General features: G+C 44.1%; 1 protein-coding gene across 11 annotated transcripts in view; it reads right to left on the bottom strand.

Moving 5' to 3' along the window:
• Positions 1-18,695, bottom strand: part of BLTP1 (bridge-like lipid transfer protein family member 1) — a 478,785-nt gene that overhangs the window by 330,549 nt on the left and 129,541 nt on the right. For all 11 annotated transcript variants that reach the window (XM_089672161.1, XM_089672163.1, XM_089672166.1 and 8 more), the window contains exon 9: positions 9,221-9,300. In XM_089672161.1, coding sequence (XP_089528287.1) covers positions 9,221-9,300 — 80 coding nt within the window. The remainder of the gene's footprint in view (positions 1-9,220; positions 9,301-18,695) is intronic.

Here is an 18,695-nt window from a genome sequence, read left to right as displayed (position 1 = left end):
TAGGAGGAAAAAAATTATTTTTTTACATAGTTATCTGTAAAATCCATTTTTTTTAAGTACATCACGGGACACAGAGTAGGCTATTCATGAGTATGTGGGTTATATGCCACCTACAGTGGATATAAAAAGTCTACACACCCCTGTTAAAAAGCCAGGTTTTTTTATGTAAAAAATGAGACAAAGATAAACAATTTCAGAACTTTTTCCACCCTTAATGTGACCTATAAACTGTACAACTTAACTGAAAAGCAAACTGAAATCTTTTAAAGTGGGGAATAAACATTAAAAATAAAATGCTGTGGTTGCATTAGTGTGCACACCCTCTTAGAACTGTGATGTAGCTGTGTTCAGAATTAAGCAATCATCATGGTAAATGGGAGTCAGTACACACCTGCCATCATTTAAAGTGCCTCTGATTAACCCCAAATAAAATTCAGCTGTTCTAGTAGGTCTTTCCTGACATTTTCATGAGAAGATGAGAAGAAAACTGGTCTGGGAGGCTGCAAAGAGGCGTACAGCAACATTAAACGAACTGCAGGAATATTTGGCAAGTACTGGCTGTGTGGTACATGTGACAACAATTTCCCTTATTCTTCATATGCCTGGGCTATGGGGTAGAGTGGCAAGACGAAAGCCTTTTCTGCCGAAGAAAAATATCCAAGCCCGGATAAATTTTGCAAAATACATGTTGGAAAATGGTCTGATGAAACCATGGTTGAACTTTTTGGCCATAATTCCAAAAGATATATTTGGAGCAAAAACAACACTACACATCACCAAAAGAACAACATAACCACAGTGAAGCATGGTGATGGCAGCATCATGCTTTGGGGCTGTTTTTCTTCAGCTGGAACTGGGGCCTTAGTCAAGGTAGAGGGAATTATGAAAATTTCCAAATACCAGTCAATACTGGCACTAAACCTTAAAGCTTCTGCTAGACAGCTGAACATGAAGAGGAATCCAAATCAACAAAGGAATGGCTTCACCAGAAGAAGATTAAAGTTTTGGAATGACCCAGCCAGAACCCAGACCTGAATCCGATCGAAAATCTGTGGGGTGATCTGAAGAGTGCTGTGCACAGGAGATGCCCTCGCAATCTGACAGATTTGGAGTGTTTTTTTGCAAGGAAGAGTGGGCAAATATTGCCACGTCGGGATGTGCCACACAGATAGACTCATACCCAAAAAGACTGAGTGCTCTAACAAAATCAATAGGTGATTCAACAAAGTATTAGTTTAAGGGTGTGCACACCTATGCAACTGCATTATTTTAGTTTTTTTATTTTTACTTCCCTCCACCTGAAAGATTTCAGTTTGTTGTTCAACTGAGTTGTACAATTTATGTTACATTAAAGGAGGAAAAAGTTCTGAAATTATTTATCTTTGTCTCATTTTTTTACATCACAGAAACCTGACATTTTAACAGGGGTGTGTAGACTTTTTATATCCACTGTATAGCTGAATGGACACTGGCTAACCAATCAGAGAGGAAGTCCTCCCCTATGTAACCCCTCCAACACAGGAAGTACCTCAGTTTTTGTAAAAACAGTGAAATTCCAGAAAGAGGGGCGGGAGCTCTGTATCCCATGATGTACTCTAAGAAATGGATTTTACAGATATGTATGTAGAAAAAAATCCAGTTTTCTTTATTGTACATCACGGGACACAGAGCAGACTATTCATGACTATGTGGGATGTCCTAAACAATAAAAAAATTTGAGAGGAGGGTGACACTATGATAGCCACCGTCAACAAACCCTCAGGACATACTCAACTGTCTGTAAAACACTGTGGCCAAAGGCAGAATCCTCTGCGGCTCTGACATCCACCTGGTAGAACCTTGTGAATGTGTGAACCGAAGACCATGTAGCGGCCTTGCAAACCTGACCCACTGGCACCTGATTTCCCAAGATGCCCCAACACTAGTGATAGAGTGAGCCTTCATCCAAAAGGGTGGGGCCTTACCTTCCAAACCATATGCTTGAATGATCAATTGGCGGATCCAATGTGAAATACAGTCAGGTCCATAAATATTGGGACATCGACACAATTCTGACATTTTTGGCTCTATACACCACCACAATGGATTTGAAATGAAACGAACAAGATGTGCTTTAACTGCAGACTGTCAGCTTTAATTTGAGGGTATTTACATCCAAATCAGGTGAACGGTGTAGGAATTACAACAGTTTGCATATGTGCCTCCCACTTGTTAAGGGACCAAAAGTAATGGGACAATTATAATCATAAATCAAACTTTCACTTCTTAATACTTGGTTGCAACTCCTTTGCAGTCAATAACAGCCTGAAGTCTGGAACGCATAGACATCACCAGACGCTGGGTTTCATCCCTGGTGATGCTCTGCCAGGCCTCTACTGCAACTGTCTTCAGTTCCTGCTTGTTCTTGGGGCATTTTCCCTTCAGTTTTGTCTTCAGCAAGTGAAATGCATGCTCAATCGGATTCAGGTCAGGTGATTGACTTGGCCATTGCATAACATTCCACTTCTTTCCCTAAAAAACTCTTTGGTTGCTCTTGCAGTATGCTTTGGGTCATTGTCCATCTGCACTGTGAAGCGGCGTCCAATGAGTTCTGAAGCATTTGGCTGAATATGAGCAGATAATATTCCCGAAACACTTCAGAATTCATCCTGCTGCTTTTGTCAGCAGTCACATCATCAATAAATACAAGAGAACCAGTTCCATTGGCAGCCATACATGCCCACGCCATGACACTACCACCACCATGCTTCACTGTTGAGGTGGTATGCTTAGGATCATGAGCAGTTCCTTTCCTTATCCATACTCTTCCCATCACTCTGGTACAATTTGATCTTGGTCTCATCTGTCCATAGGATGTTGTTCCAGAACTGTGAAGGCTTTTTTAGATGTCGTTTGGCAAACTCTAATCTGGCCTTCCTGTTTTTGAGGCTCACCAATGGTTTACATCTTGTGGTGAACCCTCTGTATTCACTCTGGTGAAGTCTTCTCTTGATTGTTGACTTTGACACACATACACCTACCTCCTGGAGAGTGTTCTTGATCTGGCCAACTGTTGTGAAGGGTGTTTTCTTCACCAGGGAAAGAATTCTTCGGTCATCCACCACATTTGTTGTCCGTGGTCTTCCGGGTCTTTTTGGTGTTGCTGAGCTCACCGATGCATTCCTTCTTTTTAAGAATGTTTGAAACAGTTGTTTTGGCCACGCCTAATGTTTTTGCTATCTCTCTGATGGGTTTGTTTTGTTTTTTCAGCCTAATGATGGCTTGCTTCACTGATAGTGACAGCTCTTTGGATCTCATCTTGAGAGTTGACAGCAACAGATTCCAAATACAAATAGCACACTTGAAATGAACTCTGGACCTTTTTTCTGCTCATTGTAATTGGGATAATGAGGGAATAACACACACCTGGCCATGGAACAGCTGAGAAACCAATTGTCCCATTACTTTTGGTCCCTTAAGAAGTGGGAGGCACATATGCAAACTGTTGTAATTCCTACACCGTTCACCTGATTTGGATGTAAATACCCTCAAATTAAAGCTGACAGTCTGCAGTTAAAGCACATCTTGTTTGTTTCATTTCAAATCCATTGTGGTGGTGTATAGAGCCAAACATGTTAGAATTGTGTCGATGTCCCAATATTTATGGACCTGACTGTAGTCGCCTTGGATGCTGGCTGCCCTTTCCTAGCCCCTTCAAGACACATGAACAGAGCATCTGACCTCTTGACCCATGTCATCACTTTCATGAAGACCCATACAGCGCATACTATATCCAAGGTATGCAGAGATCTTTCTCTTGCTGACTTAGGCCTAGGAAAGAGTGAAGGCAGAACGATGTTCTGATTGAGATGAAAACTAGAAACCAACTTTAGAAAAAAAAGTCGGTTGAGGTCTCAACACCACCTTATCTTGATGCAAAACCAGAAATGGTTCTCAGCAAGAAAAAGCTGCCAGCTCTGATACTCTTCTCGCAGAAGTGATTGCCACTAGAAACAAAACCTTACAAGTCAACAGGACCAGTGGAATCTCCCTAATAGGTTCAATTGGCAGCTTTTGCAACACCTCCAAAACCAAGTTCAGGTCCCAAGGACATAAAGGTAACCAGATAGGAGGAGCAATATGCATTACTCCTTGTAAAAAAGTATGAACCAAAAAGTGAGATGCAATGGGCCTCTGGAAAAAAACAGCTAATGGTGAAACCTGGCCTACCAATCACATATTTTCATGGATGCCATTTCCGGACCTCACATCAGGAAATGCAAGTCTTCCAAGTTTTGGAATAAATGTTCCTAGAGACTACCTTTCTAGCGTTCAACATAATGGGGATGACGGAATATGATACCCCACTGTCCTTCAGGATCTGGCTATCAATAGCCATGCCCTCAAATTTAGCGATTGTAAAGCGGAGTGCAATATAGGTCCTTGAGCCAGCAGGTCTGGCTAGCACGGCAGAGACCACGGACCATCCATTGCCAGTTTCACAATGCCTGCATACCAGGCCCTCCTGTTTCAGGCCGGGGCAATCAGTATCACCAGAACTAATTCCACACGAATCCAGCGTAAGACAGGTGGCAGTAGCTGAATCGGAGGAAAAGCATAAATCAGAGAAAACTGGTTCCAAGAAATCACCAAGGCATCTACCCCTGATGCACAAGGGTCCCTTACCCTGGACAAAAAAAACGATCGACCTTGTTGTTGAACCTGGATGCCAATAGATCTACGTCCGGGTAACCCCATCGCTAGCAGATTATTGTGAAAACCTTGGGATCCAAAGCCCTTTCCCCTGGAACCAATTGAGATAGTCAGCCTGCCCATTTTCTACACTCTGAATAAATACTGCTGATAAACTTGGAACATGTCTTTTTGCCAAGGTCAGAATGTAAATTACCTCCTTCTGAGCTCTTTGGCTCCTGGTACCGCCCTGGTGGTTGATGTATGCCACTGCTGTGGCATTGTTGGATTGGATTCTTACTGGCCAATCCTGAAACCTGGTTGTCTAATACTCCAGGGTGAGCCGTACTGCCCAACATTCTGGGACATTGATGGGAAGCATCATCTCCCATGGAAGCCATGTTCTCTGAACTGTGGCCTCCTCCAGAAGAGCCCTCCAACCCAAGAGGCTGGTTACCAATTTCTATACCACCAGCCAAAAGGATCTCCCTTTCTCCAAATTCCGAGACACCAACCACCAATTCAGGCTTCGCAGTACTTCTGGAAACAGAGACACACGACAATCCAGGGCTGGAATCTTTTTGTTCTAAATGGCCAGAATGTTCCTTTTGCAGCAGTCTGGAGTGGGGCTGTGCATAGGGAACTATCTTGAATGAAAACACCATCTTTCCCAGCACCCTCATACAGAGATGAACTGAAGGATACCTCTTGGCCCCTAAACTGCGGACCTGTTCTTTCAGGGCGCAGCATTTCCCTGGAGGCAAAAACACCTTTGCCTGGACTGTGTCTAAGAACATCCCCAAATATCCCAGGCTCTGTACTTGCTCCAACGTCGACTTGCACCCAGCCCAGCCGTTTCAGGATCTGAACCAAAAAAAGCCACATCCTGCTTCAGAACAAGCACAGACTGACCCCCGAGCAACAGATCGTTGAGAAATTCTATGATTGATATCTCCTGAGCTCTGAGCAGCCCCAACACTGGTGTGAGAACTTTCGTAAACACTCAAGCTGTGGCTAGACCAAAAGGAAGTGCTACAAACTGAAAATGCTGAGCCCCTACAGCAAAATGCAGAAATCTTTGATAAGAAAGAAATATGTGCACATACAAGTAAGCATCCTTGATGTTGATAGAGGCTAAAAAGTCTCATCGCTGCAAAAAGACCACTACCGACCGAACAGATCCCATGGGAAAGGACCGGATATTTAGAAACTGGTTTACACCCTTGAGGTCCAAAATGGGCATCACATCCCCATTTGGCTTTGGGATTATGAACAGGTTTGAATAAAATCCTTTACCTTTTTCATCCACTGGAACCTCCGTGATAATCCCCCGGGAGAATAGGTGGTCGAGCGCCTCTAAAAGCCTTCTTTTCTCTGGATTCGTCAGTACATTTGACCTTAGAAACCGGGATGGGGAAAGAACCCAATATACCAGTCTGTACTGTAGCAAAATTGTGGACATTACCCACTTGTCTTGGATTAGAGCCTTCCAGGCTGTTACAAAATCCAAAAGCCTTACTCCCACCCGAACGAGTGGGGGCGCCCCTTCATAAGGAGGTGGACTTTGGATCTGCTTTGGTTGAATTCTGCACCCTGGGCCTCCTTGGGTTCTTACTCTGAGTCCTACCCGTAGAGGTTGATGCCTGTGTGTGGCAAAATTAATGTCTGGTAGCTGAGGGCACAGCCACCGAGGCCCGTGCCCCCTTAAAAGAGGGGCGCTTGGATTTCCTCTTAAAGGGTAAAAGGACTCTTTCCTCCAGAAATCTTCTGAATATACTTGTCTAAATCCTCCCCAGACTCACCCAATAAAAGGGAAAACCTGCCAACAAATTCTTGCATGGCAGTTCTGCCGACCAACTCTCCAGCCACAAAACTCTGTGCATGTGTACTGATAAGAGGGCCATGCAAGAAATTTACTCAATTGAATCCTTTAGAGCACAGGTGTCAAACTGGCGGCCCTTCAGTTGTTGCCAAACTACAAGTCCCATGAGGCATTGCAAGATTGACAGTTACAAGCATGACTCCCAAAGGCAGAGGCATGATGGGACTTGTTGTTTTTCAACAGCTGGAGGGCCACCAGTTTGACACCCCTGCAGAGCCTGCCAGGGAGAAAGATGCCTTAAGAAGAGATTCCAGGTTCTTATCTGCTGTATCCTTGAAGACCTGGACATTATATACAGGATATGTTAAAGACTTATTCAGGGATGAATTCACTACAGGCATACCCCATTTCTTAACAACCCTTTCATGAGATACAAAAAAGAAAACTTTTCTGGCAGAACAAAAACTCTGTCTAGGTGAACCCAGTCAGCATACATGATCTGTTCCAGGAGAGGATGTACTGGAAAGGTCTGAACATTCTGCAGGGTTTCAAAGAGCCCAAAGAGGAATAAGTAACCTCAAAGGTTTCTACTGGAGGTAGCCCAAAACCATAGCATACAATATCAGTGAGGTCTTGCACCAATAACCTCTTGAGATTGAGATGCAGAAACCAACTGCTTCTCTTCAGGCTGTGATCCCTCCAATAGAGATTCTAATGCCTGATCTTCCATCAGTTCCTCATCCTCAGATTCCACTGCTCCAGGATTGGTGGCTCTAGTAACGGGAAACCTCCCCTGCTTCTTAGCACCTTGTGAAACAGATGAAATCATCCCTGTGATCTTATCCTTTAACCCTGCTAAGGCTGAAGCAAGATTGTCCTTGGTTACATACGCTGAAGTAGAAGCACCAGTAGTAGCCACAATGCCAGACAACTGCAGTGGCTCAGATTGCCCAGTAGCCTCTGGTCTTCCAGGAAAGGATATCACAGTAGAACTCCGAATAGGCTCCTCAGGACCTGACAGCGATCAATTAGTGACCCTTCCTGCCATGCCTCCCCCACTCCACTTTCTGGAAGGCATTACTTTGCTAAGCAATTACCCCATGTACAAAGAAACAGCAACACAGGGACCAATACAGATATGCAAGTAGTGTGGTAAACAAAAACTCACTGCAACTGCTGTTCCTTGGGCCACCCCAAGGCAGCCTTCTGATTGACTGGACTACTGTCCCCACCAATGGGAGTACTCACATGCCCCCACCAAACAGCCTGCTCTGTGTCCCGTCGACAGCCTCCAGCAGCAGTAGCAAACCAGCCACAAGTATCCAGGATGCCGAATAAACAAACATGGCTGACTTCCATTTCCAGCTTCTACTGAGCATGCATGCATGCCCATAGAACGCATGCGCACCTCCGCGGCGCGTGCCCTGCATCCAGCAGTTGGCCAAACTACCAGCAGCCACAGCCTATTGCAGCAGAAATATACCTCTCCTGGCCCTCCAAAACCACAATTTGATTTTAGAAAGATACAGAGGCAGCTTACTAGTCCCGCTGCAGGTCCTGACTTTCCATCAGGTACCAATCTTCACCAATCACGGCGGGCTTTGTCATGTAGACCCTCAGTGACTCACTCCCCTGTTAAATGGGGCTGCTGCCTCAGACCTGTACATCACCCTACTGGAAAAATGTCTTGGTCATTTTCTACTGCACAGGGTTCAGTTATGCAGGGTCCAGCGCCATAAGGCTGCATTAAAGGTAAAACCCAGAGGATTCTTCTCTTTATCCAGCAAGGCTCAGGTACCACCCATTTTGTCTAAGCAGCTTTCCGAATGGATCCGATTAAAGTCCATGATTCCCCAGGGAACCCCTTAGGTATGCTCCTTGGAGCACAAGCGACACTTTCAGTGACCATCCACCTTACTGACACTTGCAAAAAAAACTGAGGTACTTCCTGTGTAGGAGGGGTTATACAGGGAAGGACTTCCTCTCTGATTGGCCAGCCAGTGTCCATTCACCTATAGGTGGGATATAACCCACAGTCTTGAATAACCTGCTCTGTGTCCCATAATGTATGATAAAGAAACGCCCAAAAATTATGCAGACATAATGAGCATGCCCTCAAGTTCGTTCTATATGGAAAGGTTGACAGCAAGGAGACCAGAAAGCTTTAGGGGGTGGGCCAGTGCCATAACTCTTAGAGAAGAGTAATGTTTAACTCAGAGTTGCTCTGGAAGGAAACGCAGGGGGAGCCAGAGAGACAGACTGTATTACATATGTGTTTAAATAACACATAAAGCAGGGAGTCTATTCAGACTAATATCTGTGCAAATCAGAGGCAGTGCTAATCTTTGCAGGAAAATAACGTCCACGTTTAGGTTTTTAATTAAACTAAAATATCACCAATAATACAGCTGCTGGAAAAAATACAATATCATATCATAAAAAAAGTTTTATTAATGGAGGAAAAACACAACATTAACACAGCAATTTATAACCAGAAAAGGATATAGCAAACAGCAAACTTGTCAAGCCTGTCATAGGTTAAGTGGAACAAACTGCAAACAGAGTACAAGGGTCACAACTGTCAAGATGATGCTCATCACAGACATCAGTGGAACATATCAGACAAGATAGAGAAACTGGAATGTTACATCCAACCTTGAAATTAATTAACTGTGGAGCCAATTAGTTGTAACAGTTAGCTATTTCTATCCTCTAGCTTCAGATTACCTGGCTCATCCATGTAGTAGTAGATGTCAACATCATTAGACTGCATGACCACAAATCCTTCTCCCATGAGTCTCGGAGGCCTTAGAATAGAAAACAGCAAATTGAACATCATATCTTTTCCAGGGATATTGAAACCATATAAAGTAACCATAAGACTGTCAAATAGAAGCAGCTTTAAGCCAAGGAGAATAACATTTCTAGCTAGTATCACTCACATTAAGACTAAAAATAAATATAACAAACGGGAATCCTTCCATTTTAGTCTTCCTGTGTTGTCCATAATTTTAAATAAGCAGCACTGACACAGCTTCATTGTGGAAAGAAACTATAGAGGGCCCACAATAAATAATGCTTTTGCTGTTGTCTTTAATGCTTCATCCTGGAGTCTTGGCTCTGCTGTGGTCATTTACTAAATGAATAGGGACAGAAAACAAAGACTCAAATTTGGTAGTCAACTACCCAAATTGGATATATGTCCCATGATGTAGCCCTGAAAATAACAATTTCCCTTCACTTTCTAACCAATACACACAAGCTGGTTGTAGTCCAACCTGGCAGATTTTGGCCAGGTTGGTAATCAACCCCTACATCCGAGTACACAGAGATTACTGCAGACAATCCCACCCAGCTGATTTTGAAGATAAAAGGAATTGGCAATGAAGGATATTTCCAGAGATTGAAATTATTTCAGATACTCACAGAATCTGGTTGCTGCCCCCTCCCTCCTGCATCTGCAAAAACATGTCCACTGAGGTGATACAAGAGTTCATGTTATATCTGTAAAGTAATGGTATTTTATGGCCCAACTGTAGCATCCACAAAAAACTGATAAATGCAGGGTGCTGAAAATGCTCACTCTGCAAAATCTACTTTTTTGGTGTTTTCGAACCATTCCCAACTGTGGTACAAAAGGCTATGAGCAAGCATGAAGCTGCAGGGAAGACCATTGTTCTCTGTGTGGAAGCAGTGGACTGTCTCCAATGGTCCAGCATGCCTCCTTGCTGAGTCAATCTAGAAAACCAGAAGAAAGCATAAAGTATGCTGTCTAGAGCACTATAGCTGACTCAGTTGGAGGCATGTCGATCCATTGCAGAGAGACTGCTGCTTCCAGGAGGACAGCAGCTGTCTGCTCTGGAGCCTACTGCCTGGCAATGGAGTTTTGAACTGCAGCTGGAAATGGTTTCCAAGCCCACCAAGAGTAAAACTTTGCAAGAGGAGTATTTTAAGCACTTTGAATCAAACTATATTTTTTGTGGAAGCTATAATTGGGCATTAAAGAAAAAAAATCTTATAGAAGATGGATCATGCCCAGAATTCCAACTGCCCTCTGATATAAATTGCCAGATAAGCCACTGGTAATAGGATATTGGGATGTAAGAGGAAAAAGTTGATTTCATCTTACAAGAGAAATGTTCGTGATTGTTTTCACGATCACACAACTTTGATTAAATTCACATTGAAAGGAATTTTACAAGTTATCTCACATACCTCCTGGGTCCTGAAGAGACCTAGTTTGAAAACATTTCCTCTACTTTCAAATGCCCTTAATTTTTAGCTTTATTTGTCATGCTTGTTTGGCCTTTTCCAGGGTACTTAAGTGCTGAGGGAAAACAGCCTTTTACAACATTAAACAGACCCAAACGATAATGGCGTACATATATTCCAGAGAAAAATTACTTTATAACCTAATGTTTCATAATTTTGTGTGTATGAATAAAGAAGCCGCACGTGGTATCACATTGCAAATAACTTTTTGATGCAGACACACTACTGTCATTGATACCACTCAAATTATTGTATTGCTCAATGAACATGCAATTACTTCTCTATATACTGTAAGTACTTAAGACAGAATTGCTGATAACGGAAGCAGGATAGGAAACCATATTATGTAAGGTTGTCTGTCCCAAGAGTGTAAGAAATAGAAGGAATTTATGCAATGTACTATGCACAAAGATCAGAGATTAATTCCTCAGTTTTTGCACTTACCTATAAAAGTACATTTTTAAAAGATCATGAAAAGTGTAGGCTGAACAATTCTACCTCTACAATTAGAATTATTCTAACAAGTCTAGTAAACATCCCATAAAAATAATAAAGGTTTGTATGCAATACTCATCATCGGTGCTATTTTTACCTACACTTACTGTAGTTTGGGATTTATCACCTTATACCTCTTGCCCTGTCATAGTATGAGGACTTGAATAAATACTTTACATGATAACTATGAACAATCAGTTTGAATTTGTTTTGAACACTGTAATAAGGTTTAAACAGGAAAAGCATCAAGGAAAGCTAACATTTGCACAAGAAACATAAAATGTACACAAAGCAACAACAGGTGTAAAGGACATAGTCAGGTGCACTAGGCTTGCAGTCAGATTATTCCATAATAATTTACTGCATACTTACTTAGTGGGGCATGTTTTACCTAAAAACATAACTATAATACTAGAAATATAAGAAAAAAGTAGGTAATATAATATAAGCAACAACAGTTCAACTACACAGTTGCCTATATCTCAAGGAATGACCTACTATTTTTCCTGCAGTTTCCTTATTTCTGGTAAGTTACATGCAAAGAGAACCTTTGATGATGGAAATATGTGAGCTGTATTCCCAACTCAAATGTGCAGGCTCCAGGGATCGTTATAATGCTGGTTTCACTATCTAATCATTAGTCCTCATGCACACAAGACGTTTTACAGCAGCTGTTTTTGGCTTTTGACCTTTTTTTCTACAGCCAGTAAACTCCCCAGGTCGTTATTCTATGTGTCCATGCACACAGACTGTAATCAGCATTTTTTCCTAGGGGCATTTTTTGGCTGGAAAAAGAATCCAGAACTAGTGGGTTTCTAGAGGAGTTTTTTAGCTGTAAAAACGCTCTAACGCTGAAAACAGCGGCATTACACCGTAAATCATGGCAAACCAGCGTTTTTGGACTTTTTGGTAAAAAAAAACGCTAAAAGACCGCAGACGCAAAAAAACATGGCTAAACGCCGCTAAACGCTAATGCAAAAACACTAAAAACCGCTGAAAAACTCTTGTTTATAACTTGACTTTACACAGCTAATGTTAAGAGCATTATTAAAAAAAAGCTCAGTGTGCATGGAGCCTTATGCAGGCCATAGACGGGTCGTTTATCGGCCGAATTTTCGTCCGCACGAAAAATCAGCCGATAATCACACCGTTAGTGGGGCCAGCCACTCGGCCGTTTTTCGTGGATCTCCTCATTTATTTTTATTGGTCATGCTGGAAAATCCGCAAAAAATACAAGGGTGACAGTATCGGCAACGGGGCCGACCGATTTTTCGTTTGATGGCCGATAAACGGCCCGTCTATGGCCTGCCTTAAACTGAGACAAGCATGCAGCCAGTAAATATTCAAAGTGTTACTAAACCCAGGATGCTATATTCACTATATCTGGTCTCCCACAGTACACAGAACATGGAAACACAATTATTTTAGTAATTATAAAATGCTAAATCTTTCTCATCAGCAGTATATGGCAGTCTTGTGACTTCTATCAGTGTCCAGCCGAGCACTGGTTAATGCTTGTAGGAGGAGTTTTCATTCTCCTCTGACTATCCTTTAAGGCTGCATGAACCCTGACTTTCTGTCTGGACAATAAAAAAAAACTCTCTAACAATACACACCAAACTGACCATGTGCAGAGTGCCTCCTATGGCTCTGTACTATCAGCAGATGGATTGATGGATTGGGGACTTTGGAAAAGGGGGAGGATCAGAGAAGACAGGATCAAACAGACTTTTTACATAATGCGGGGGATTAACCCCTTACAGACTGATTTTACTGTTGTGTGTTTAGTAACACTTTAATAGCCCTGGACCAGCCATTATCTTATACCTGCACCACACTTCATCACATTTTTAAGTTATATCACAGCCCACAATCCTTCCGATCACCTCCAGGAGAGTGCCCTGCATGCCGTCATCCAAGAAACAAGGTAAGGGAGCGGCACAAAAATCCATTACAATGTACCTATTGGGGGCACAGGAGCAAAGAAGCATGTCCCAAGATGGCGCCGGCAGAGCTTCCCCATCCCATTCCTGACAGGACACAGCTCCCAATTCATGTGCAATGGAATGTGAGTACACGCAGCAGCTTACAAGAGGGGACTTGGAGTCTTGTCTGAATTCTATGTATATTAAAGTGGCCACCAAATTTCAATCTGAGCTCCATAAAAGCACTAATGTCCTGTCGCAGGAAATTGCTGCACTGGGGGCTAAAACGGATCGTTTAGAGGAGAACATTATAAACTTGGTTTGGCCTATGATGAGCTCTCCAGGGACCACGACCTTCTGAGCAATGCTTTTACTCAGTTACCGGAGCAAGTAGAGGATCTCTATAACCGTAACCGCAGAAATAATTTTCGAATTCGTGGGATCCCGGAGACGACTGACCTTTCACAGGCTGTAACTAAGTTTTTCTAGTCCCTTCTTCCAGATCAGGATACTAAATCCTTTACCTGCGATCGAATACATAGAGCACTGCGTCCAAAGCCTCCAATCAACAAGCCTCCTCGTGACATAATTCTGTGCATGAAAGACTTCCTGATTAAAGAGGATATTCTTAGGGTTGCTCGTAATACCCCTGGGATTACTTTAGAAGGCTCACCATTACAGATTTTTCCTGATGTCTCTGAGGCCATGTTGCAGAAACACCGGAAGATGAAAGAGGTCACGTCATTCCTAGCCTCGGCTCAAATCCGCAACAAATGGGGCTTTCCCTTCAAGCTGATTATTCCACCCAATGGAAGCACATATATGGCTACCAATCCTCTTGAAGGGCAAGAAATCCTGGTGAAATTGGGTCTAGCAGATGCTCCCACGCCTCAACGCCCACCTTCCACTTCCTGCATATCTCCTATTTGGAACACAGCATCCCCAAGGCGGGAGAGGAGGGAGTCAGACAGGAAGCGAGATGATAGGGATTCTCGCCTTCGGTTTCTCTCCACTATTGTATTTAACCACTGGGATATACCACTGATGCCTTTTATTAGCTGTTTCAATCAATCTGGGGCGTATACCCCTAATAACATGACGTGCTACAAGTTTCATATGAGTGATTAGGCCCTGGCCTTGGGCTGGCAGACTGCTTTTGCGTGGGTCGATCCATGATTTGTCTTGATCTCTTTTGTTATAGGGGCTGTTCGTGCCCTATCTCTATTGTTTTATGTTTTTGCTTTGTTTATGCCAGTACATGATCATAGTCATACAAGCTTATGGGAATCTCCTTGCCTCCCAGTTGGTGCTTGGATATTCCATCCAACGACAGGATCAATCTTCAACCAGTTTTTCAGAATTTTTGGGTACTGAATTTTATAGGTCACTTTCTCAGGATGTAGATCTTGCCGGTACGATATGGTAGTTATTTGCGCTTTCTTTTGTAAGTACATATGGTGATACAATGCCTTTCACATAATGTCCAGGGTTTTCATTTTCTGAATAAGCGCTAGACAGCATTCCTCCAATTTAGGCGGCTAGGGGTGAAGATTCTCTTACTACCAGAGACCCATTTTGCAGCAGCTAAACATCCTACGTTTTTTCACAAATCGTATAAGCAGGCATTTTACCCCTTACGTTCCACTAAAATAAGAGGTGTGGCAATTTTCCTTCACAACTCGTTTCCTTTGGAAATACAACAGGTATATCGTGATTCTGACAGCAGGTCTATTATAATTAAGGGCACACTGTTGGGCCGTGCGTTTACCACAGCCAAAGTTTATGCACCAAACCCAGCTCAAGCAACCTTTTTATTCAAATTTTTTTGCTTCCCTTAATAGGTTCCTGTCCCCTCATCTGTTGGTAGGCAGTGATTTTAACTTGGTGGCCAATCCATTGTTAGATAGAAGTTCCTCCTCAATTACCTCTCTGGCCTTCCCTAAATCTCTTTCTAAACACTTAGAGTCCTTTCACTTGGTCGATTCCCGGAGGACACATGATGTGGGTGCTAGGGATTATACATTTTATTCTCATCCACACGACTCTTATGCTAGGCTAGACTACATATATTTCTCTACGATCTTCCTGGATAATTTCACCACAGCAGCGGTACGGATGTGTTCCTGGTCGGATCATAATATTGCGAAATTGTCTATTGCCTTTATACTTTATTATTATTATTATAATACAGTATTTATATAGCGCCAAAAGGTTTGCTCAACGCTGTACATTGTAGTGGGGGACAGTACATGAAACAGTACAGTAACAAAACAATACACGAGGGGTTCGAGGGCCCTGCTCTTTTGAGCTTACAATCTAGGAGGTAGGGGATAGTGGCACAGGAGGAAGTGGCTGTGGGGGATGGAGTGGTAGGAGGAGTGGAGGAGATCGGCAGTTAGGTGAGAGTGGGGTAGGCTTCCCTGGAGAGATGGGTTTTCAGGGTGCGCCTAAAGGTGAGGAGGGTAGGTGACAGTCTGATGGATTGGGGTAGTGAGTTCCAGAGGATGGGGGAAGTCCTGGAGAAGTCCTGCAGTCAGGCGTGGGAGGTGGAGACCAGGGAGCTAGAAAGTAGGAGGTCTTGTGAGGAGCGAAGATTACGGGTTGGGTGGTATTTGGGTATCAGGTCGGTGAGGTAGTTCGGGGCAGTGTTATGAATGGCTTTGTATGTCAGTGTTAGTAGTTTGAATTTGATGCGTTGGGCAATCCAGTGGAGGGAATGACAGAGGGGGGTGGCAAAAGAAGAGCAATTGGTAAGGTGGATGAATCTGGCCGCTGAGTTCAGGATTGACTGAAGCGGGGATAGTCTGTGATGAGGTAGGCCGGTGAGAAGGGAGTTGCAGTAGTCCAGGCGTGAGATAATGAGAGAGCGAACGAGTTGTTTAGTAGTGTCTGGGGTTAGGAACGTACGTATTTTGGAGATGTTACGGAGGTGGAGCCTGCATGAGCTTACTAGCGATTGGACATGGGGTTGGAAGGACAGGTTTGAATCTAGAGTGACACCTAGGACTTTGGGTTGCGGGGTGGGACTGATGGTGGCGTTGTTGGTCGTGATAGAGAGGGTGGGGGGGGGGGTGCGGGCTGGGGGGAAAATTAGGAGCTCGGTTTTTGAAAGGTTCAGTTTGAGGAAGTGGAGCGACATCCAGTCTGATATGTCGTTCAGCAGGTGGATGATACGGGCAGAGACTGAAGGGGTGAGTTGAGGGGTGGAGAGGTAAATTTGCGTGTCATCGGTGTAGAGGTGATAGTTGAAGCCGTGGGAGTATATCAGTTTGCTAAGGGAGGAGGTGTAGATGGAGAAGAGAAGGGGCCCGAGGACAGAGCCTTGGGGGACCCCAACAGAGACGGGGAGAGAGGGGGAGGTGGTAGCGTAATAGGCAATGCTGAAGGAGCGTTGGGAGAGACAGGACAGCCAGGAGAGAGCGGAGTCTCTGATGCCAAGGGGGTGTAGTTTATCGAGGAGGAAGGGGTGGTCAACTCTGTCGAAGGCTGCGGAGAGGTCAAGGAGTAGGAGGTCTGAGTAGTGGCCATTAGCTTTGGCGGTTAGCAGGTCATTAGTGATTTTGAGTAGGGCAGTTTCGGTGGAGTGTAGGGGACGGAAGCCAGACTGCAGTGGATCGAAGAGGTTGTTGTCAGTGAGGTGGGCGCTTAGGCGATTGTAGATTAAGCGCTCAAGGAGCTTGGAAGTGAATGGCAGCAGAGAGATGGGTCTAAGGTTGTTCAGGTCAGTGGGGTCTAAGGAGGGTATTTTGAGTATGGGGGTGATGTGCGCGTGCTTTAGGGGGGAGGGGAATGCGCCAGTAGAGAGGGAGAGATTGAAGATGTGGGTGAGGGAGCGTAGGATGGAGGGGGAGGGTGCTCGGAGGACTTGTGTGGGGACAGGGTCAAGGGGGCAAGTGGTAAGGTGGGCTTCTGAGAAGACCTTGGTGACCTCCTCAGTGGTGGCAAAGCTGAAGGAGCGGAGTGTTGGGGGGGTTATGGTGTGCGGGATGTTAAGGGTGGTGGGGGGCAGGGCGGTTGCGAGGTCAGAGGAGGGGAGCATTGGAGGTGTTGTAGTGGGAGGGCGGCTAGGTGGAGCATTGGCAATGTCCTTACGAATTGCGTTGATCTTATTTTGGAAGTGAATGGCAATCTCGTGGGCGGTGAGTGAGGTACTGGGTGGGGGGGGGGGAGAGTAGGGAGTTGAAGTGGAGAAGAACCGACGAGGATTGGAGGAGAGGGTGTTGATGAGGGTTACGAAGTAGATTTGTTTGGCGGCGTGGAGGGAGGAGGTGTAGGTGAGGAAGGCGGATTTGAAGAGGGAGAATGCTTGAGGGGATTTGGTTTTGCGCCAGAATCGTGCCTACTTTATAGGCCTAGCAACTACTCCCTACTCCTGGAGGTTGAATGACTCTATGCTCACAGATGACAAATCTCGCCAAGAAGTATCTACTTCAATCCAAGAGTATTTTCGACTGAACAATACTCCTGACATTTCCCCAGCCATGCAGTGGGTGGCCCCATAAGGCAGTTCTTCGTGGCCGCCTTATTTCTTTGGCGGCTGCCAAGAATAGGGATCGTTGGAAAGAAATTCCGAAGCTCACTAAAGAATTGGAAATGCATTATAAAACACGCGTAGGTAACCCATCCCTTTTGAACATGAACCTGATTTCACAGAAGCGTTTAGAATTAAATACTTTACTATCACATAAAACGGAAAAAGCTCTAAGTTGGTCAAGAGCATCCTTTTTATTGCATAGTAACGCAGCATCGACTATGTTTTCCCGGAAACTTAATCACTCAATCCGCACCCCCGCATATATATAAATTGCGTAATAAGCATGGTAATGTTACTTCTCTACCCCACGAAGTGTTAGATATTTTTCGGGAATTTTATTCCTCCCTGTTGGCGATTTCCCCTCCCCAGGAACTCTCTTGGCTTGATTCCTTAGCTCTTCCTACCCTTACACCCTCTCAGATGTCATCTCTTAATGTCCCTTGTACCATGGAGGAAATGATATGGGTGATTGGCACGATGAAGAACTCCACAGCGCCGGGCCCAGACGGGTTCATGGCTAGTTATTACAAACACTTTGCCCCTCTTTTAGCCCCTTCTTTAGTATCTATGTTCAATGAGGTTCTGTGGAGGGGAAGGGGGGGGTGGCAGGTTTCCTGATGAGATGCTTTTGGCCAACAAGTCCCTGTTGCCCAAACCCCTAAAGGATCACCTTTTACCACAAAATTATAGACCCATTTTTGTGATGAATAATGATTTAAAGATTTTTAGCCATATATTGGCAGATAGGTTGGCCCCTATTATCTCCGTCTTGGTCTCATCTGATCAATCGGGTTTTATTCCTGACAGGCTCATCACTGATAATATATACGTCTCACTTTAAATGTCACCCAGGATGCCAATTTGCATTCTACGGAGGTATTGTTATTGAGTCTTGACTTCAATAAGGCCTTTGATTGTGTCCTTTGGCCATATCTGTTTTCATTCTTGCAGAAATTGGGTCTTGGTGACGAGTTTC

This window comes from Staurois parvus, unplaced genomic scaffold (assembly GCF_062004578.1).
Source record: "Staurois parvus isolate SC_StPar_1 unplaced genomic scaffold, SC_StPar_1.0 ptg000122l, whole genome shotgun sequence".
Taxonomy (NCBI): Eukaryota; Metazoa; Chordata; class Amphibia; order Anura; family Ranidae; genus Staurois; species Staurois parvus.
This window is presented reverse-complemented; position numbering and strand designations above follow the sequence as displayed.